A 22,824-nucleotide genomic window follows, 5' to 3' on the forward strand; every position below is an offset into this window, starting at 1 on the left:
GTTTCCTTGATGTAGCTGATATGGCATGGCATTACAATTTTAGAAACACAAAGATCTACATGCATTTGCAATGGCTAAACAAAAAAGTGCTTGGAAATTCACTGGACAAGGATATCCTGCTGAGTTGATTTCTGGCAATCTTAAGAGCAATTCTAGAATTGTATCTGTGCTTTAACCATAGATGAAATTTTAGCTAGTGGCCCAAGGTTAGAAAAATATGATGAGCTGATTCAAACATGATGTTTCAGTTTAGTCTTTTGGTTTAAATGGCCAATCACATATTTGTTTAAATAAGAATTTATAATATTTAATGAAAACAAAAGAGAAATGAAGAAGTATGCTAATTATTCATCATATTAATTCTACATGTCTGCCTTAGAAACACATTTATTGAAAACTACTTATTGTTGGAATTTAATCAAAATCTACCTCAATTTGCTCCTGTGCTCAAGCTCTGATCATAACCTCATACCATAAAATTTAGTTTTTCACTACTTTGATTAGTGTACATCAGAAAATGGCTGGTGCAAGAGGGAAAAAATTAATCCTTAAGATCAATGAGACATCATCAGCTACATTATTTTTTTTCTTAAATATTCTTGCTTTAGAGTAGATTTAATTGAATATATGTAATATACATATAAATTTAGAAACATATGAGTAAGTATATAAATAAATTATATAAAATAAATTATTAAATATTCATGTATAAATATATTTGAATATATATTATATATGGAAGGAGAAAGAGCACATACACAAATGAAATGAAGATTGAAGTCTTAAAATTCTGTGCAGTTCTGCTTAACTCATTTTAGCTATATATTTATAATCTTTAGCTTCGTGTATTAATTGAGCATGAATTCTGCTAACTAATGAATTTTTCACATGAATATACACCATTATTAGAGATGTTAAAAGAAATTTAAAAATTTGTTGTTGTGGGGGGAATTGTGCAGTGAAATTGCTTCTGCCTTGCTTCTGCCCCAAGGACTTTTTAAATTTTGCTTTTTAGAGTGAGAGGAGAAAATAATTAAAATTAAAGAAAGATGGTAGTGACATCATCAATATTTTACACATTCATATTAAAATTTTATCAAAAGATAAATATCTTTGTCTCATAATAATTCACTTGTGTTTGGCAGATCTATTAAGTCCAGTTTCCATATTAATTCCAACATCTCCCAGATATTCTTCCAATACACACACACACACACACACACACACACACACACACACACACACAAACACAAACACCAGACATTACTCTGAGTCTTCTAAACTGAATAAGCTTACTGGCTCATTCAGTCCTCTCATATAGTGTCTGTAAGAGCAAGTGGATATAATGTCCCATAATGTCCCATGTGTTCAAATTACCTTTGCCTTGTGTATTATCTCATAATGGTCAAGTATATGTGTGTGTGTATACAATTTAGAATGGATTTCCATTTCTTCGGTTCATGAATGAGGTGACAATCTTTTGGTTATTTTAAGTTTGAAAGAAGATCAACCTTCTAGCAAGTGACTTACATTATAGAATATATTAAATAACATTTCAATTTTAACTTACTCTTCTTTAAAATTAATGTAAGGAAAATACTTTGTCCTTGATGACTTCTGGGATACCATGTTACTAACTAATCCTATTATTTACAATTTTATAGTTTTTTATTGTAACATTGTTTTCAAGAATTTGTCAAAAAAATTTTTTTTGAAAAGAGATACACATAACGGTCAGCCTAAAAGCACTCAATAATCTTCTTTGTCCAGAAAATTGAATAACAAAAGTAATACTGAGTCAAATCTATGGCCATTTAAAAAATATTTCAAAGATTGTCTGGGGGAGCAGAGTTAAGATGGCAGAGGAGTAGGGATCCCCTTTTTCAGCTGGTCCCCTGAGTCAAGGTGGATAGGTACCAGACCATCCTGAAAACCCACGGAATCAGCATGAGATGCAGGAAGATACATCTGGATCTCTACAAAGGAACATCTCCAGCACTGAGTATTGAGGTACGAAGTGGGAAGCCATGAATCACGCACAGATATTAGAAGAGAAACAGAAGGGGGAGGGAGCATCCATGCTCGAGCGCTGGGAAGCGGTAGCCACCTGCACTGGGGAGAGGGCCAGACTCTCAGACCGGAACCCATGAGAGAGCAGACTGAGACTGTGAGCCTGGGAACGCGTGTGTGAACAGTCCGAAAACCGGAGCTCCAGAGCGCTCACTGGAACTGGACAGATATCAGGAGCTCAGGAGTGCGCGCTCAACCAGACTGAAAACTGGTGCTCCAGAGCTCACGAGAACCACACTGAAACAGAGAGCTTGGGAGCTCGTGCACAGTGTTAGAAACACAAAGGACAGAGACATGCTGGCCCTGGAAGTGAGAGCTGGGACCGGCTGTGGGGTGCACAACCCGGGACACTGCAGGGTTTTTAGCAGCACCAACAAAAACAGAGTTAAAGGGGCCAGGAGAGCTCAGTGGAGAATGGACTGCCATCTCTCTGTTCTGACACAGAGGCTAGGATACGGCCACTGCTGCTCTGACTCTCAGAAGAGCCACAGAAAACCGCCAGGGAAAGCCATCAGAGAAGAAATGCCCAGAAATAGCAGCTCACATTGTGCCAATCCCCATCCCCTCTCGCAGGGAACAGGGAGACTACCCTAACAGGGGTGCCTGAATATCAGCGTGGCAGGGCCCTCCTCCAGAAGGCAGGCTGAAAAATCAAGAAGCCCACATCCCTAAGGTCCCTATAAAACAAGTGCACACTGCCTGGGTCCCAGTCAATAATTTGGGCTCTGGGCAACCCTGCAACCTCTCCTCATCAAAATGATGACAAGGAAAAATCCCCCGTAGCAAAGAAAAGATAATGAGTCTGTGGCCTCTGCCACAGAACAGATGGGTATGGATATAACCAAACTGTCAGAAATGGAGTTCATAGTAACAATGGTCAAGATTATGCATAGACTTGAAAAAAATAGTAATGAAAATATTAATGAGAATATAGAATCTCTAACGGTGGAAATGAGAGTGAATCTGGCAGAAATTAAAAATGCTATGAATCAAATGCAGTCAAAACTAGATGCTCTGATGGCCAGGGTAAATGAGGCGGAAGAATAAATTGGTGAATTGGAGGATGGGATGGTAGAGGAGAAAGTTAAAACAGAAACTTGGCTCAAAAAAATCCAATCTCAAGAATGTAGGTTACGGGAGATTACTGACTCAATGAAATGTTCCAATGTCAGAATCATCGGCATCCCCGAGGGGGGGGAGAAAAACAGAGGTCTAGAAGAGATATTTGAACAAATTGTAGCTGAAAACTTCCCTAATCTAGCAAGGGAAACAAACATTCATGTCCAAGAGGCAGAGAGGACCCCTCCCAAGCTCGACCATGACACACTACGCCACGTCACATCATAGTGCAATTCACAAATATTAGATCCAAGGATAGAGTATTGAAAGCGGCCAAGGTGAGAAATTTCTCATGTACAGAGGCAAAAATATCAGAATTACATCAGACCTGCCTACATAGACCTGCAATGAGAAAAAGGGTGGGGGGGGGCATTTTTAAAGCTCTTTCAGAGAAAAACATGCAGCCAAGGATCCTTTATCCAGCAAGGCTGTCATTCAGAATTGATGGAGAGATAAGGACCTTCCAGAATCGCCAGACAATGAACAATTTTGTAACCATGAAACCAGCCCTACAGGAGATATTAAGGGGGATTCTATAAAAGTAAAAAGGCCCCAAGAGTGATATAGAACAGAAATTTACAATCTATAGAAACAAAGACTTTACAGACAACATGACATCATTAATATCATATCTCTCAATAATCACTCCCAATGTGAATGGCCTAAATGCTCCCATAAAACACCACAGGGTTGCAGATTGGATAAAAAGACATGACCCATCAATTTGCTGTCTACAAGAGAACATTTTGAATCTAAAGATACATCCAGACTGAAAGTGAAGGGATAGAAAAACATCTTTCATGCCAATGGACCTCAAAAGAAAGCTGGAGTAGCAATTCTCATATCAGACAGATTAGATTTTAAACTAAAGGCTGTAGTTAGAGATACATAAGAGCACTATATTATTCTTAAAGGATGTATCCAACAAGTGGATATGACAATTATAAATATCTATGCCCCCAACAGGGGAGCAGCAAGATAACAAGCCAACTCTTAACCAGAATAAATAGACATATAGATAAAAATACGTTAATAGTAGGGGACCTCAACATTCCACTCTCAGCAATAGACAGATCACCTAAGCAGAAAATCAACAAAGAAACAAGAGCTTTGAATGACATACTAGTCCAGATGGACCTCAAAAATATATATAGAACACTACACCCCAGAACAACAGAATACTTATTCTTTTTGAATGCGTATGGAATGTTCTCCAGAATAGATCATATACTGGGTCACAAAACAGGTCTCAACCGATATGAAAAGACTGAAATTATTCCCTGCATATTCTCAGACCACAATGCTTTGAAATTGGAACTCAATCACAAGAAAAAATTTGGAAGAAACTCAAACACTTGGAAATTAAGAACCATCCTGCTCAAGAATGATTGGATAAACTGGAAATCAAAAATCAATTTAAACAATTTATGGAGACCAATGAGAATGAAAAGAGAATGGTCCAAAAATCTATGGGACACTGCAAAGGCAGTCCTAAGTGGAAAATACGTAGCCATCCAAGCCTCACTCAAAAGAATAGAACAATCTAAAATGCAGTTTTTATATTCTCACCTCAAGAACTGGAGCAGGAACAGAAGAACAGGCCTAACCCATGCACGAGAGAGCAGTTGATCAAGATTAGAGCAGAGATCAATGAATTAGAAACCAGGAGCACAGTAGAGCAACTCAACAGAACTAGAAGGTGGTTCTTTGTTTTATTTTATTTTATTTTTTTTTTGTTTTTTTTAAAAGATTTATTTATTTATTAGAAAAAGAGTATGCATGCGCACACAGAGAGGGAGAAGCAGACTCCCCACTGAGCTGGGAGCCTGATACTGATTTTGATCCTAGGACCTGGGATCGAGAACTGAGCCAAAGGCAGATGCTTAACTGACTGAGTCACCCAGGCACCCCAAGAAGATTCAGATCTTTAAAAAAGATTTATTTATTTATTTATTTATTTATTTATTTATTTATTTATTTATTTAGGAGAGAGAGAGAGAGAGAGAGCATACATGCACACACTCGGGGGGGGGGGGCAAGGCAAGGAGGGGGAGGGAGAGAATCTCAAGAAGAGATTCCCTGCTGAGTGTGAAGCCCATTGCTGGGCTCAGTGTCATAACCCTGAGATCGTGTCCAGAGCCAAAATCAAGAGTCAGACTCTTGACCAACTGAGCCACGCATGTGCCCCAAAAAAGATTCAGATTTAACATAATCACTGTGTTTTCTCTTTGGCTTGGATTTTGAAAAGTCAGAGATATCGTTGCAGACTGTGTAACAAGTTTGTTCAGATGAAGAATAATACAAGAAGCTAATGAATCATCTTCAAATATATCTACAGAACTTTTTTATACTGTTATATATTTGTTCCAATATTAATAATGTACTTTGTGTTTTGTTTTTGATCAATAATCTGTTATAATATCAGTAAAACAATCTAGAATAGGAATAAAAACAATTTAAAACTATATATGGTACAGTTGCCGTGGTAGCTAATTGTGGTAGCTGAATTATAAACTGAGTGAATGACTAGTTAACGACTGTGTATGTGCTCTTTCCGCATATATACACAGCATTCTGTGGTCCACATTCTTAATAGTTCTCAAGCTGTTCTGCTAAAAGAGGAAAAGTTACTGCATTTAATATAGAAATTTAAATCATTTTTTAATGTTTTTTTATTATATTATGTTAGTCACCATACATTACATCCCTGGTTTCTGATGAAAAGTTCGATGATTCATTAGTTGCATATAACACCCAGTGCACCATGCAATACGTGCCCTCCTTACTACCCATCGCCAGCCTATCACATTCCCCCACCCCCCTCCCCTCTGAAGCTCACAGTTTGTTTCTCAGAGTCCATAGTCTCTCATGCCTCATTCCCCCTTCTGATTACCCCCCCTTTCTTTATCCCTTTCTTCCCCTACAGATCTTCCTAGTTCTTATGTTCCATAGATGAGAAAATCATATGATAATTGTCTTTCTCTGCTTGACTTATTTCACTTAGCATTATCTCCTCCAGTGCAATCCATGTTGCAGCAAATGTTGAGAAATCGTTCTTTCTGACAGCTGAGTAATATTCCATTGCATATATGGACCATAACTTCTTAATCCAGTCATCCGTTGAAGGGCATCTCGGTTTCTTCCACGATTTAGCTATTGTGGACAATGCTGTTATGAACATTGGGGTGCATATGGCCCTTCTCTTCACTACGTCTCTATCTTTGGGGTAAATACCCAGTAGTGCAATGGCTGGATCATAGGGTAGCTCAATTTTTAACTTTTTAAGGGACCTCCACACTGTTTTCCAGAGTGGCTGTACTCACTTGCATTCCTACCAACAATGTAGGAGGGATCCCCTTTCTCCACATCCTCTCCAACAATTGTTGTTTCTTGCCTTGTCAATTTTTGCCATTCTAAGTGGCATAAGGCGGTATCTTAGTGTGGTTTTGATTTGAATTTCCCTGATGGCTAATGATTTTAAACATTTTTTCATGTGTCTGTTAGCAGTGTGTATGTCATCATTGGAGAACTGTCTGTTCATATCTTCTTCCCATTTTATGATTTGTTTATTTGTTTCTCACATATTGAGTTTGAGATGTTCTTTGTATATCTTGGATATCAGTCTTTTATCTGTAGTATCATTTGCAAATATATTGTCCAATTCCGTGGGCTGCATCTTAGTTTTTTTTACTGTTTCCTTGGCTGTGCAGAAGCTTTTAATCTTGATGAAGTCCCACAAGTTCATTTTTTCTTTTGTTTCTCTTGCCTTTGGAGATGTGTCATTAAAAAGGTTGCTTTGGCCGATGTCATAGAGGTTGTTGCCTATGTTCTCCTCTAGGATTTTGATGGATTCCTGTCTCACATCGACGTCTTTCACCCATTTGGAGTTTATCTTTGTGCATGGTGTGAGAGAGTGGTCAAGTTTCATTCTTTTGCATGTAGCTGTCCAATTTTGCCAGCACCATTTATTGAAGAGAATGTCTTTTTTTCCACCAGATGTTTTTTCCTGCTTTATCAAAGATTAGTTGCCCAAAGAGCCGAGGGTCCATTTCTGGGTACTCTATTCTGTTCCATTGGTCTATGTGTCTGTTTTTGTGCCAGTACCATGCTGTCTTTGTGATCACAGCTTTGTAGTACAGCTTGAAATCTGACATTGTGATGCCCCCAGCTTTGTTTTTCCTTTTCAACAGTTCCTTGGAGATTCGGGGCCTTTTCTGATTCCATACAAACTTAAGTACTATTTGTTCCAGTTCCTTAAAAAATGTCCTCGGTATTTTGATTGGGATAGCATTGAAGGTGTAGATTGCTCTGGGTAGCATGGACATTTTAGCTATGTTAATTCTTCTGATCCATGAGCATGGAATATTTTTCCAACTTTTTGTGTCTTCCTCAATGTCTTTCAAGAGTGATTTATAGTTTCTAGAATATAGGTCCTTTACGTCTCTGGTTAAGTTAATTCCAAGGTAACGTATGGTTTTTGGTGCTGTTGTAAATGGGATGGATTCCCTAATTTCTCTTTCTTCAGTCTCCTTATTTGTGTATAGAAATGCAACTGATTTCTGAGCATTGATTTTGTATCCCGCCACATTACTGAATTGCTCTATAACTTCTAATAGTTTGGGAGTGGATTCTTTTGGGTTTTCCATATAGAGTATCATGTCATCTGCGAAGAGAGACATTTAGACTTCTTCTTTGCCAATTTGGATACCTTTTATCCCTTTTTGTTGTCTGATTGCTGTAGCAAGGACTTCTAGTACTATGTTGAATAATAGTGGCGAGAGTGGGCATCCTTGTTGTGTTCCTGATCTTAAGGGAAAGGCTTCCAGCTTTTCCCCATTGAGAATGATATTTGCTGTAGGCTTTTCATAGGTGGTTTTTATGAGATTGAGGAATGTACCCTCTCTCCCTACACTCTGAAGATTTTAATCAGGAAAGGATGCTGTGTTTTGCAAATGCTGTCTCTGCATCTATTGAGAGAATCATATGATTTTTGAATTTTTCTTTCTGGATAAAATCTATGATGGTGATTGATTTGGGAATGTTGAACCACCCTTGCATCCCAGGGATGAATCCCACTTGGTCATGATGCATAATCCTTTTAATGTACTGTTGGATTCTATTAGCCAATATCTTGTTGAGGATTTTGGTGTCCATATTTATCAGGGAAATTGGTCTGTAATTCTCCTTTTTGATGGGGTCTTTGCCTGGTTTGGGGATCAAGGTAATATTGGCCTCATAGAATGAGTTTCATAGCTTTCCTTCTGTTTCTATTTTTTGAAATAGCTTTAGGAGAATAGGTATTATTTCTTCTTTGAATGTTTGGTAGAATTCCCCAGGAAAACCGTCCAGGCCTGGAGTTTTATTTTTTGGAAGTTTGTTTATCACTGACTCAATCACTTCATAATTAATTGGCCTGTTTAAAAAATCAATTTCTTCCTGTTTCAGTCTTGGTAGTTTATGGGTTTCCAGGAAGGCCTCCATCTCCTCCAGATTGCTTAATTTATTGGCATAAAGCTGTTGATAAAAGTGTTCTAATAATCCTTCCAATTTCATTGTTGTTGGTTGTGACCTCTCCTTTTTCATTCATAATTTTATTAATTTGGGCCCTTTCTCTATTCTTTTGGATAAGTCTTGCCAGAGGTCTGTCAATGTTATTAATTCTTTCATAGAAGCAGCTTCTAGTTCTGTTGATCTGCTCTACTGTACTCCTGGTTTCTAATTCGTTGATTTCTGCTCTAATCTTGGTCAACTGCTTCCTCGTGTGTGGATTAAGCCTGTCCCTCTGTTGCTGTTCCAGCTTCTTGAGGTGAGAATATAAAAACTGCATTTTAGATTTTTCTATTCTTTCGAGTGAGGCTTGGATGGCTATGTATTTCCCCCTTAGGACTGCCTTTGCAGTATCCCAAGGGTTTTGGACCATTGTGTTTTCATTCTCGTTGGTCTCCATAAATTGTTTAATTTGATTTTTGATTTCCTGGTTTATCAAATCATTCCTGAGCAGGATGGTTCTTAGTCTCCAAGTGTTTGAGTTTCTTCCAAATTTTTCCTTGTGGTTGAGTTCCAATTTCAGAGCGTTGTGGTCTGAGAGTATGCAGGGAATAATTTCAATCTTTTGGTATCGGTTGAGACCTGTTTTGTGTCCCAGAACATGGTCTATTCTTGAGAACGTTCCATGGGCATTAGAATAGAATGAGTATTCTTTGGTTCTGGGGTGTAGTGTTCTATATATATCTATGAGGTCCAACTCATCAAGTATGGCATTCAAAGCCTTTGTTTCTTTATTGAGTTTTTGCCAGGGTGTTCTGTCTATTTCTGATAGTGGGGTTTTGAGGTCCCCTACTATTAATGTATTTTTGTCTATATGTCTCTTTATTCTGGTTAAGAGTTGGCTTGTGTATCTTGCTGCTCCCCTGTTGGGGGCATATATATTTGTAATTGTCATCTCCACTTGTTGGATACGTCCTTTGAGAATAATATAGTGCCCTTCCGTGTCTTTACCTATAGTCTTTATTTAAAAATCCTATCTATCTGATATAAGAATTGCTCCCCAGCTTTCTCTTGAGGTCCATTTGCGTGAATGGTATTCCATCCCTTTTCTGTTGTCTGAATGTATCTTTGGGTTCAAAATGAGTCTCTTGTAGACAGCAAATGGATGGGTCATTTCTTTTTATCCAATCTGCAACCCTATGATGTTTTATGGGAGCATTCAGGCCATTTACTTTGAGACTGAGTATTGAGAGATATCATTTTAATGATGCCATGTTGCCTGTAAAGTCTTTGTTTCTATAGATTGTGACTTTCTGTTCTGTATCACTTTTGGGGCCTTTTTACCTTTATAGAACCCCCCTTAATATCTCCTGTAGGGCTGGTTTTGTGGTTATGAAATTCTGGAAGGTCTTTATTTCTCCGTCAATTCTGAAGGACAGCCTTGCTGGATAAAGGACCCTTGGCTGCATGTTTTTCTCTGAAAGAGCTTTAATAATGCCCCCCCCAACCCTTTCTCTCATTCCAGGTTTGTGTAGACAGGCCTGACGTAATTCTGATAGCTTTGCCTTGATACGTGAGAAATTTCTTTGCCCTGGCTGCTTTCAATACTGTATCCTTGGATCTAATATTTGCAAATTGCACTATGACGTGATGTGGCGTAGGTTTGTCATGGTCGAGCTTGGGAGGGGTCCTCTCTGCCTCTTAGACATGAATGTTTGTTTCCCTTGCTAGATTAGGGAAGTTTTCAGCTACAATTTGTTCAAATATCTCTTCTAGACCTCTGTTTCTCTCCACCCCCTCGGGGATGCCGATGATTCTGACATTGGATCGTTTCATTGAGTCAGTAATCTCCCGTAACCTACGTTCGTGGGCGTCGATTTTTTTTAAGTCCAGATTCTATTTTTGCTTTTTCTTCTACTAACCCATCCTCCAATTCGCCGATTTGTTCTTCTGCCTCATTCACCCTGGCCGTCAGAGCCTCTAGTTTTGACTGTATTTGGCACATAGAATTTTTAATTTCTGCCAGATTCGCTCTCATTTCCGCCCTTAGAGATTCTATATTCTCATTAACATTTTCGCTAATACTTTTTTCAAGTCTACACATCATCTTGACCATTGTTACTCTGAATTCCATTTATGATAATTTGGTTATATTCATATCCATCAGTTCTGTGGCAGAGGCCACAGACTCATTGTCTTTTCTTTGCTGGGGGGGATTTATCCTTCTCGTCATTCTAATGAGGAGAGGTTGCGGGGTTGTCCAGAGCCCAAATTATTGACTGGGACCCAGGCAGTGCGCACTTGTTTTATAGGGATCTTGTGGATGTGGGCTTCTTGATTTTTCAGCCTGCCTTCTGGGGGAGTAGCCTGCTGTGCAAATACTCAGGCAACCCTGTTTGGGTAGAGTCTCTGTTTCCCCTGCGAGGGGGGATGGGGATGGGCACTCTGTGAGCCGGTCTTTCCAGGCTTTTGTTTTCCCTGGTGTTTTGCTGTGCCTCTTCTGAGAGACAGAGCAGCAGTGGCTGAATCTCAGCCTCTGTCACAGAACAGAGGGGTTCGCGGGCCGTTCTCCACTGATGAACTGGCCACTTTAACTCTGTTTCTGTTGGTGCTGCTCAACCCTGCAGCATCCCGGGATGTGTGCCCCACATCCGGCCTCCCAGCCCTCACTTCCAGGGCCGGCGTGTCTCAGTCCTTTGTGTTTCTAACACCGCTAGCCGCCAACTGCCAGCAGTGAGCTGCCCCTGCGCTCCCGGAGCTCCCGGTCTCAGTCTGGTTCCAGTGAGCCCACTGGAGCTCCGTGAGAAGTGTGGTGGCACGTGCTCCCTGCTCACGGTCCCAGTTTGTTCTCTCACAGGTGCTGGTCCATGAGTCCGCCCACTCCCCCGTAAAGATGGTTACTGCTTCACGGTGCTGGAACGCGGCACCTCCCTCCCCCTTCCATTTATCTTCCAATATCTGTGCACGGTTTCAGGGCTTCCCGCTTCATACCTCAATACTCAGTGCTGGAGATGTTCATTTGTAGAGATCCAGATGTATCTTCCTGCATCTCATGCTGATTCTGTGGATGTTCAGGATGGTCTGGTACCTATCCAACTCGACTCAGGGGACCGGCTGAAAAAGGGGTCCCGTATTCCTCCACCATCTTCCCCAAGTCTGTTGATAACATCTTCTTTATCGATTCATCAGTTGATGGACTTTTGGCCTCTCTCCATAGTTTGGCTATTGTTGATAATGCTGCTATAAACATCAGGGTGCATGTATTCCTTCAAATCTGTATTTTCATGTCCTTTGGGTAAATACCTAATAGTTCACCTGGTGGATCATAGGGTAGTACTATTTTTAACATTTTGGGGCACCTCCATACTGTTCTCCAGAGTGGCTACACCAGTTTGCATTCCTACCAACAGTGCAAGAGGGTTTCATTTTCTCTGCATCCTTGCCAACACCTGTTGTTTCTTGTGTTGTTTATTTTAACCATCCTGACACGTGTGAGATGGTATCTCATGTGGTCTAATTGCTGTATCTAGGACTTCCAGCATTAGGTTGAATACTAGAGGTGAAAGTGGACATCCTTGTCTTGCTCCTGACCTTAGGGAAAAAGCTTTCAGATTCCCAACATTAAATATGATTTGGTTGTGGATTGCACATATAAGGCCTCTATCATTTTGAGGTATGGTCCCTCTAAACCTATTTTGCTGAGGGTTTTTATCACAAATAGATGTTGAACTTTGTCAAATGCATTTTCTGCATCTATTGAAATGATCATATGGCTGGGTATACCTCTGTTATTGATGTGATGTATCACATTGTTTTGTGACTATTAACCTACCCTTGCATGCTGGGAATAAATCACACTTGATCATGGTGAATTATTTTTTAATGTATTGCTGGAATCAGTTTGATAATATTTTCTTGAGGACTTTTGCATCTATATTCATGAGAGATATTGGCATGCAGTTCCCTTTCCTTCTGGTGTCTTTGTCTGCTGTGGGTCTAAGAGTGATACTGGTTTCATAGGATGAATTTGGAAGTTTTCTTTCCTCTTCTATTTTTTGGAATTATTTCACAAGAGCGGTATTAACTATTCTTTACATGTTAAGTAGAATTCACCTGTGATGCTGTCTGGTCCTGGACTTTTGTTTATTGAGAGTTTTTTGATTACTGATTCAATTTCTTTGCTGGTGATTGGTCTGTTCCAATTTTCTATGGCTTCCTGCTTTAGTTTTGGTAGGTTATATATAACTAGTAATTTATCAATTTCTTCCAAATTTGTAAGGATGAATGAAAACTTTTACTATTTGGAGATGATATGATACTATAGATAGAAAACCTGAAAGACTCCACCAAAAAAACCACAGAACTGATAAATGGATTCAGTAGAGTTGCAGGGAACACAATCAATGTGTAAACATCTGTTGCATTCTTATACACTAATAATAAAGCAGTGAAAAGAGATATCAAGAAAACAATCCCATTCACAACTGCTCTAACACTAATAATATATTTAGTAATAAACTTAACAACAGAGGTGAAAGCCTATACTCTGAAAACTATAAACGTTGATGAGAGAAATTGAAGATGAAACAAAGAAATGGAAAAACTTTCCATACTCATGGATTGGAAGAACGAATAAGGTAAAAATGTCTATAATATGCAAAGCAATCTACACACTTAATGCAATCTCTATCAAAATATCAACAACATCTTTTACAGAACTGGAACAAACAATCCTAAAATTTGTACGGAACCACAAAAGACCCTAAAGAACCAATGCAACTTTAAAAGAATAAAAGCTAGAAGCATCACAATATCAAAATTCTGGAATTCAAATTATATTGCAAAACTTTTGTATTGAAACAGTATGGCTCTGGCACAAAAACATACACATAGATCAATGGAACAGAATAGAAAACCCAGATAGCCACAATTATGTGGTCAACTAATCTTCCACAAAGCAGGAAAGAATATGCAGTGAGAAAAAAAACAGTCCCTTCAACAAGCGGTGTTGGGGAAATTGGACAGCTACATGCAAAAGAATGAAACTGGACCACTTTCTTATACCATACACAAAAATAAACTCAGAATGGATTAAAGACCATGTGGGCACTGAAACCATAAAAATATTTGAAGAGACCACAGGCAGTAATGTCTCTGACATTGGCCATAACATTTTTCTAGATATGTCTCCTTAGGCGAGGGAAATAAAAGCATAAATAAACAAATGAAACTACATCAAAATAGTCTCTGCATAGCAAAGGGAACAATCAACCAAATGAAAAGACAACCTACAGAATGGGGGAAATTATTTGCAAATGATATATCTGATAGAAGTCTAGAATACAAAATATATAAAGAATTTATACAACTCAACACCCAAAAAACAAATAATCACATTAAAAACGGGAAGAAGACATGAACAGACAGTTCTCCAAGAAGACATCTAGATGGCCAAAAGACACATGAAAAGACACTGAACATAACTCATCATCAGGGAAATGCGAATTAAAACTACAATGCAAAATAAGTCAGTCAGAGAAAGACAAATACCATATGATTTCACTCATGTGTGGAATTTAAGAAACAAAACAAAATAACATTAGTTTTTGATGTAGTGTTCCATGATTCATTGTTTGTGTATAACACCCAGTGCCCATTACAATATGTGCCCTCCTTAATACCCGTCACCAGGCTAAACCATCCCCTTAACCCCCTCCCCTCTAAAACCCTCAGTTTGTATCCCATAGTCCATAGTCTCTCATGGTTCATCTCCCTCTCTGATTTCTTCCCATTCAGTTTTCCCTCCCTTCCCTATGGTCCTCCACACTATTCCTTATGTTCCACATATGAGTGAAGCCACATGATAGCTGTCTTCTTTGCTTGACTTATGTCACTTAGCATAATCCCCTCCAGTTCATGTCGAAGCAAATGATGGGTATTCACGCTTTCTGATGGCTGAGTAATAATCCATTGTATATATGAACCGCATCTTCTTTATCCATTTCTCTGTTGGAGGACATCTTGGCTCCTTCCACAGTTTGGCTATTGTGGACATTGCTGCTATGAATGTTGGGGTGCACATGGCCCTTCTTTTCACTACATCTGTATCCTTGGGGTAAATACCCAGTAGTGCGATTGCTGGGCCATAGGGTAGCCTATTTTTAACTTTTTGAGGCACCTCCACACTGTTTTCCAAAGTGGTTGTACCAACTTGCATTCCCACTAACAATATAAGAGAGTTCCTCTTCCTCCACATCCTCACCAACACTTGTTGTTTCCTGCCTTGTTAATATTTGCCATTTTAACTGGTGTAAGGTGGTATCTCATTGTGGTTTTGATTTTAATTTCCCTGATGGCTAACAGTGTTGCACATTTTTTCATGTGTCTATTAACTATCTGTATGCCTTCTTTGGAGAAGTGTCTGTTCATGTCTTCTGCCCATTTTTTTTGACTTATGTGTTTTTTGGGTGTTGAGTTTGAGAAGTGCTTTATAGATCTTGTATACCAGCCCTTTATCTATAATGTCATTTCCAAATATCTTCTCCCATTCCATGGGTTGTCTGCAGAACAGGAATAAATCCCATTCAGTAGCAGTGAATAATCCTTTTAATGTACTGTTGGATCCCATTAACTAGTATCTTGTTGAGAACTTTTGCATCATGTACATCAGGGATATTGGTCTGTAATTCTCCTTTTTAGTGGGGTCTTTGGTTTGGGGATCAAGGTAAGGCTGGCCTCATAAAATGAGTTGGAAAGCTTTCCTTCCATTTCAATTTTTTTGAATAGTTTGGGAAGATTTAGGTATTAAGTCTTCTTTCAATGTTTGGTAGAATTCCTCTGTGATGCCACCTGGCCCTGAATTTTTTTGGAAGGGGAGGGGTATTTGATGACTGATTCAATTTCTTTTCTCATTTTTGGTCTGATAAAGTTTTCTATTTCTTCTTGTTTCAGTTTTGATTGTTTTTATGTTTCTAGTAACTCATCCATTTTTTTTTCAGATTGTCCAATTTGTGGCCATATAATTTTCATAATATTCTTTTACAATTGTTTGTATTTCTGTGGTGTTGGTTATTATTTCTCCTCTCTCATTTGTGATTTGTTGGTGTCCTTTGTCCTTTTTTTTGATAAGTATGTCTAGTAGTTTATCAATTTTATTAATTTTTTCAAAGAACTAGCTCCCGGTTTTATTGATCTGTTGTACTGGTTTTTGTTTTCTTTTGTTTTTAGTTTCTGTATCATTCATTTCTGATCTATCTTTATTATTTGTATTCTGCTGCCTTTAGGCTTTGTTTGTTGTTCTTTTTCTATCCTTTAGGTATAAGGTTAGGTTGTTTACTTGAGATTTTTCTTGCCTCTTGACATAGGCTTGTACTGCTATATACTTCCCTCTTTTAACCACTTTTTCTGCATCCAAATGTTTTGTGCCATTTTGTTTTCATTTTCATTTGTTCCCATGTCCTTTTTAAAAATTTCTTTTTGATTTCCTGGCTGAATCATTCATTGTTTAGTAGCAGGTTGTTTAACTTCCATGTATTTGTGCTGTTTCTATTTTTTTGTGTGTGTGGTTGACTTCAAATTTCATAGTGTTGTGGTCTGAAAATATGCATGGTATGATCTCAGTCTTTTTGTACCTCTTGAGGCCTGATTTGTGACCTAGTATGTGATGTATTCTGGAGAATGTCCCATGTGCACCTGAAAAGAATGTGTGTTCTGCTGCTTTATGATGAAATGTTCTGAATACATCTTTAAAGTCCAACTGGTTTAGTGTGTCATTCAAAGCCATTGTTTCCTTGTTGATTTTCTGCTTAGGTGTTCTGTCCATTGATGTAAATGGGGTGTTAAAGTCCCACTATTATTGTATTATTATCAATGAGTTCCTTTTTGTTTGTTTATTTATTGTTTTGTTATATATTTGTTTTCTTCCATGTTGGGGGCATAAATATTTACAATTGTTAGATCTTCTTATTGGATAGTCCCTTTTATTATGATATGGTGCCCTCTTCATCTCTTGTTACCCTCTTTGTTTTAAAGTCTAGTATGTCTGATATAAGTATTGCTACTCTGGCTTTATTTTGACCTCCATTTGCATGATAAATATTTTTCCATTCCCTTACTTTTAATCTGCAGGTGTCTAGAGGTCTAAAATGAGTCTCTGGTAGGCAGTATATAGGTGGGTCTTATTTTTTATCCATTCTGACACCCTGTATCTTTTCATTGGGGCATTTAGTCCATTTACATTCACAGTAATTATTGATGGATATGTATTTAGTGCCATTTTATTACTTGTTTTGTCATTGTTTCTGCAGATTTTCTCTGTTCCTTTCTCATCTTTGCCCCTTTTGGTCTTTCTTTCCCACTCAAAAAGTTCCTTTTCATATTTCTTGTAGGGCTGGCTTAGCCATCATTAACTCCCTTAGTTTTTGTTTATCTGGGAAACTCTTTTTCTCTCCTTCTATTCTGAATGATAGCATTGCAGATAGAGTACTCTTGGTTATAGATTTTTTTTTTCTACTCATCACATTGAATATATCAGGCCAATCCCCTCTGGCTTTTTAATTTTCTGTGGAGAGATCTGCATCTGGCCTATGGATCTTCCCTTGTAAGTTAGGGACTTGTTTTGTCTTGCCACTTTTAGGAATTTTTTCTTTATCACCATATTTTACAAATTTAACTACAATATATAATTTTTTTTGGCATGTTTTTGTTGATTTTGATGGGAGTTCTCTGTGCCACCTGAATTTGGATGCTATTTCCTTCCCCAGATTAGGAAAGTTTTCATCTATTATTTCCTCAAATACACCTTCTACCACCTTTTCTCTCTTTTCTTCTTCTGTAACTCATATGTTATTACATTTCATGGAGTCACTGATTTCCTGAAGTCTACTCTTGTGATCCATAAGTCTTCTTTTCCTCTTTTGTTCACTTTCCTTATTTTTCATTATTCTATCTTCTATATCACTTGCTCATTCTTCTGCTTCTTTCATCTTTGTGGTTATTATATCCAATCTGTTTTGAATCTTATTTATTTGATTTTTTATCTCTGCCTGATTGTTTTTTAACTCTTTTATCTCTGTGGTAAGGTTAATTTAATTCCTGAACAGCCTATCTGGGCAGATGTTGAGTCATTTTTGCATCATATGGTTATATACAAAAATATATGGTAGTGTAATTACATTGTTTAATATTTTATGTTCTTTTGACTTTAGCTTATGGGGAACATCTAAAATAAAATAAAAGCTCACATTCTACATTCCTTTGGGATAATGAAGTAATACCTACCCTATGTAGTTTTCCCAAGTTTTTTCCTTCTCGTTTAGAAAAAGATGTAGCATAAACATGTTGCAGTAGGCAACTTGAAGTTTTATTAAATGAACTGACAGACCGCTCAAGCCTGATTCAGCATTTTAATGTTATTGTTATAAGTCTTTTCCAATTCGTTTCCATTTTTCAAGATCAGCATCTCCACTATAATGCTGGTGATGTCACATAGGTACTTCATTTATTTTTCATAGTCTCTATTTTGAACCACGTTTTGAAAGAATTGACTCTATTCATAAGGGATTATGATTGTATGGCATCCGTATGAGCCACAGACGTTAGAAATGCCAAGATTTACCTTGCCTGTATAAAGAGGTATATGGAGAACTGAATACTTGCAGATATAGTTTAGATACATTGCCACTTTTTATTGAGAACATAAGCTAATGACAACACAATTTTCAAAGAATTATGAATAACGTGAATATTTTTAATAAGAAGGGGTGTATAAAAACTCCTTGAAAAAACTTGTTTCTAAAGTCTTAGAGTTTTAAGTTTCTAACCTCATCAGTAGTGTAGGCAGCTTTTACAAACACCTAGAAAAATGCCTGTTTTGATATTGATACTCCCACTTCAGCTTCAAAGGTAATTGTCCTCGATTTTAAAACAGTGGGGTAAAAGGATACTGACATGAATATTAATAAAAATGAAAATTGAAAAATAGTTACTTGAATGAGTCAGACATAAGAAAGTGGAGGCTAGCACTTCAACTTTTTCAAAAGTTAGCATTACTGAAAAATGGAGACAGACTTGAGACACATTAGAAAACCCTGAAGTAGGAAATACAAAACAAGTTGTTTTAATTGCTAATGCATTTGTATTAACAGGGCAAACTATGACATTTGTGCTGTCAATAATTACCAAGACATGGGTAAGGAATAGACAAAGCAACCAGAAATGATACTGTCAGGCAAATAGAGGTCTGGTCATTGTTTGCAGCATCTAACTCGCATGTATAATGATTGTTGAAGGTTGGGGTTTATAAGAACAGCTCATTATGTATTTCAAACAAAGCTCTTTTTTGCTATTGTTCCTCAGTTGACTGGAGTAGTAAGTACTGAAGCTAAAATCATGCCCAAGGGAATCCATGTCTACCAGTTGGTTAACCTTGTGACATTTCACTAAAAAGCACAGTTTCTTTCAAAATGCATAATTCATGACCTTCTGCTTGTTTAGTGTTGATCAGCACTATTCTTGAATAAATTGAGTTGCTATCATATTAACATAAATGCTAATGTTTTACTGAGATTTTTGCTCTTTCTTTCTTTCTTTTCCTCAGTCAATCAAGTGGTTAAGGGATTTCTAGTTCTTAAAACAGGAAGTCAATTTAGAAGACTGTAGAGTTATGAATCTAACTACAATAATAACAGAAGGCTGCGAAATTCATCCTTAACAACTGTTTGCATATTCCATTTAAACTCCTAGGATAGGCTCTAGTATAGACTTGTTTTCTGACTTCTGTCTTCTCTGCTGTCAGATATATCTATCTTTGCATTTTTCAACTCTATACATAATTATTCTCAAATATAAGTAGATTGATGTGATTATATAATTGCCTAATATGTCAACAGACCAGAAAATGCAATTTAAATTATCCAAGACCTGAGAAGATGATGCAGTGAAGACACTAGTCTTTCTCTAAGGGGTACAAATGTATATAGTAGTGATCTCCATTAACTGGAGAAATGTGAACGTTGTGTATCAAGCAGATAGGTTTTCACCTTCAGGTGTTGAAGAGCATATGCTGAAAGAGCATAATTTGCAGCTTTGAAACCAGGTAACAATTTTATCAAGAGGAAAGCATTATTAATTATGAGATAACATGGGGCACCTGGGTGGCTCAGTCAATTAAGTGTCTGCCTTTGGCTCAAGTCATGGTCTCAGGGTCCTGGGATCAAGCCCCATGTTGGGCTCCCTCCTCAGCAGGGAGTCTGCTTCTCCTTCTGCTCATCTCACCACTCGTGCTCTCTCTCTCTCTGTCAAATAAATAAATAAATAAATAAATCCTTAAAAATTATGAGATACTGTTATGTACAGTTTGAACTATAAAAGAAATTTATTACTATGTCAGTGTGAACTGGATCATCTTTGAATAGATTTTTTTTTGATAAATCAGTAAATGCTCTGCTTTATTAGCAATAACACCTAACATTTCATCTGTAGGGCTACCAAGAAGCTATTTGATGTGATATGCATGTACCCTCAAATATGAGAGTTGCTTGTTCTTTCCTACTTTCTTTCTTTCTTTTTCTTTTTTTATTATGTTAAGTTAGTCACCATATAGTACATCATTAATTTTTGATGAAGTGTTCAATGATTCGTTAGTTGCATCTAACACCCAGGACTCATCACAACACATGCTCTCCTTAATACCCATCACCCACCTACCCCCATCTCCCCACCTCCCCTCCCTTATGTAACCCTCAGTTTGTTTCCCAGAGTCCAGAGTCTCTCATGGTTTGTCTCCTTCTCTGATTTCCAACCCCCTTCAATAGGGGGAGGAAGAGAAAACTGAATAGATCATTTAAGTTACAGACAAGGGTGTTCTGCAGTGGTAGTAAGAATCCCTCCAGTGAAGCTATCCTTATTCTTGGGACAAGATCCCCTGGTGAGAAACGAATAAGCATAAATATCTCATGATTTCATACCTAATCCTTTCATACCTTCTAGAGACTCATACATGTGTACTCTGATCTACTATAAATTCTTCAATAATGCATTTATGTGAAAGCAGTAGCTCTGGCATATTAGTCATAGATTTGCCACCAAGAATTGTGAGTATCTAGTGAAGCAAAAAGGAGTCATAGGACATCCTCAGATTCAGCAGAGAAAGTGACTTAATTTTCCAGTGTATCAATATCCATAGGATATATATTTAGAGATATGCAAGAGATTAACTTTCTAAAAATTTTAAAATGTTATTTTAGCCCATTATGTTAGCATGTCCACATTCTTCATTTGGTTTTTAGTTGGTATAAATAATTTCATACACATTTGCTTAAACTCATGACTTCATTTTGTTCTAAATCTACCTCTGTTGATTAAACATAAATTATATATGATTTTTTATTTATAAAGCTTTGTTCCTTTCCACTTATTTACATCTTGCTATTCAAAAATATTCAGCATAGCTATTTGGTTAAACATCTCACACTTTAGCTTAAATAACTGTTAAAATAGATAATATTTTATCAAAACTTTCCTTTAATAAATGTTTTAAATCTATACCTAAAATAAGTAGTGATGAATTTAACCATTATTACAGAATATATTTCTAATTGATATTTGAAATAAAAATTTGATTTTGAACCATCATCTCTTAAAAAATCCTCTGATACCCTACAATATGCATGTGTTACTTAGATTTAATTGCTTATATATAACTTTGAGGATATTTAGCTACATTGGAGTACTTGCCCACTTTTATTTTCTTTACAAAGAAATATACAAAAGATAAGGGTGTGGAAATATGTCTTAGGTCTCCCTTATTTTATACATTCAGATTTTTTTTTTTTAGGAATTTGAGATTCCTAAATTCCAACTGCTCTATCATCCCCATTACTAGATTGTCTGCCAATTGGATGATCACACTTTCCAATTTTCCTAGCCCCTAGTAGTTCAGGACTTAAGACAGTTTGATTTTGTCAACAAAATTCACCAGGACAATATGCTGTGGCATCACAAATACTCTGTGGGTTTGGAAAGAAAAAGTTTAATGTTTTTAAAAATATATTTGGAGAGCATTTTGAAGTAAGTATCATAGCAATTTCTAAAATCTAGAGATTACAAATATTAAAACGCTCCTTTGATTTGTTTGCTTACACTGCCACACACACATGCATACGCATTATTATCAACACTTAAATACATTAAAGATAATATATCTAAGAGTGTTTTTTTCATTGAGTATATATCGTTACATTTTCAATATCACCTAATGAACATAGAGTGACAAGAATTTGTGAGGATTTCGTTCTAGTGAAAATGCAAGGTCAAATCCTAAATGTGTACTTAAAAGTCACTTTACATAAAAGTTGGTATCTTTTCAATTCCTTCCTCACCCCCATGGCATTCTCACCACAGAAATAAACAGGTTGTCATTAGTGTTTTGGTAAAAGCTAATGATTTTGCTTTTCCATTGCCTGCCATTTTTTTTCAGGCCTTTCCTCCATTTCATATTCTCTCTTTGCCTCTTTCCCTGCCCTCTTCTCTGGTTATTTTCATAAAAGCTTGTACTGTATGTCTATAGAACTCTACTCCTAGTACAAAATATGTTTTTATTCTCTAATAATAGTTTATTTACTTCAGAATATTCTAAGTTGTTGTTTAAAAGTATATACCTCTAAATAAGTTGTGCCTTTTAATTTATATTTAATGAAATTAAAATATTTCATTATGGCTTTAGTGTGGCATATTCCAAGGGATAAAATTTACATTTCACCTTCACACTGTAACTTTTGTAGGATTTCACATCTAGAAGTAAACTCTTTTTCATGTAATGATCTCTATAGTCCTAAACTAAGTCTAATTCAAAGTTTAAAACAATTAGAAATCTTAGCCAATTCATCATTTGGAAGTTCCTCATATTTCAGTTTGAAATTTAAATGATACTTAATATAAAAAATTGTGCTTTTTAAACCTTGTGCCCTACACATCAATGATAGTGACTTTGTGTTTTTAAATAATTAAGTTTGTACACATTGTGAAATTGTTTATACATATTGAAAACCAGGAACCTTTATATTGGGAAATCTTTTCTCTTCCTGGACAATCTTTTTTTTTTATATATTATGTTATTCACCATGCAGTACATCCCTAGTTTTCGATGTA

At 37.0% G+C, this 22,824-nt stretch overlaps 1 protein-coding gene across 4 annotated transcripts in view; it reads right to left on the minus strand.

Moving 5' to 3' along the window:
• Positions 1 to 22,824, minus strand: part of LOC123787673 (protocadherin-11 X-linked) — a 509,534-nt gene that overhangs the window by 259,900 nt on the left and 226,810 nt on the right. Inside the window, exon 4 of one of the 4 annotated variants that reach the window (XM_087860055.1) lies at positions 17,825 to 19,970. The exons of the other annotated variants lie outside the window; for them this stretch is intronic. Coding sequence (XP_087716181.1) covers positions 19,947 to 19,970 — 24 coding nt within the window. The 3' untranslated portion in view covers positions 17,825 to 19,946. Of the gene's footprint in view, positions 1 to 17,824; positions 19,971 to 22,824 lie in introns of those variants that run through there. 4 annotated transcript variants of the gene reach the window in all.

Source organism: Ursus americanus, chromosome X (assembly GCF_024610735.1).
Source record: "Ursus americanus isolate L20-20 chromosome X, mUrsAme1.1.p, whole genome shotgun sequence".
NCBI lineage: Eukaryota > Metazoa > Chordata > Mammalia > Carnivora > Ursidae > Ursus > Ursus americanus.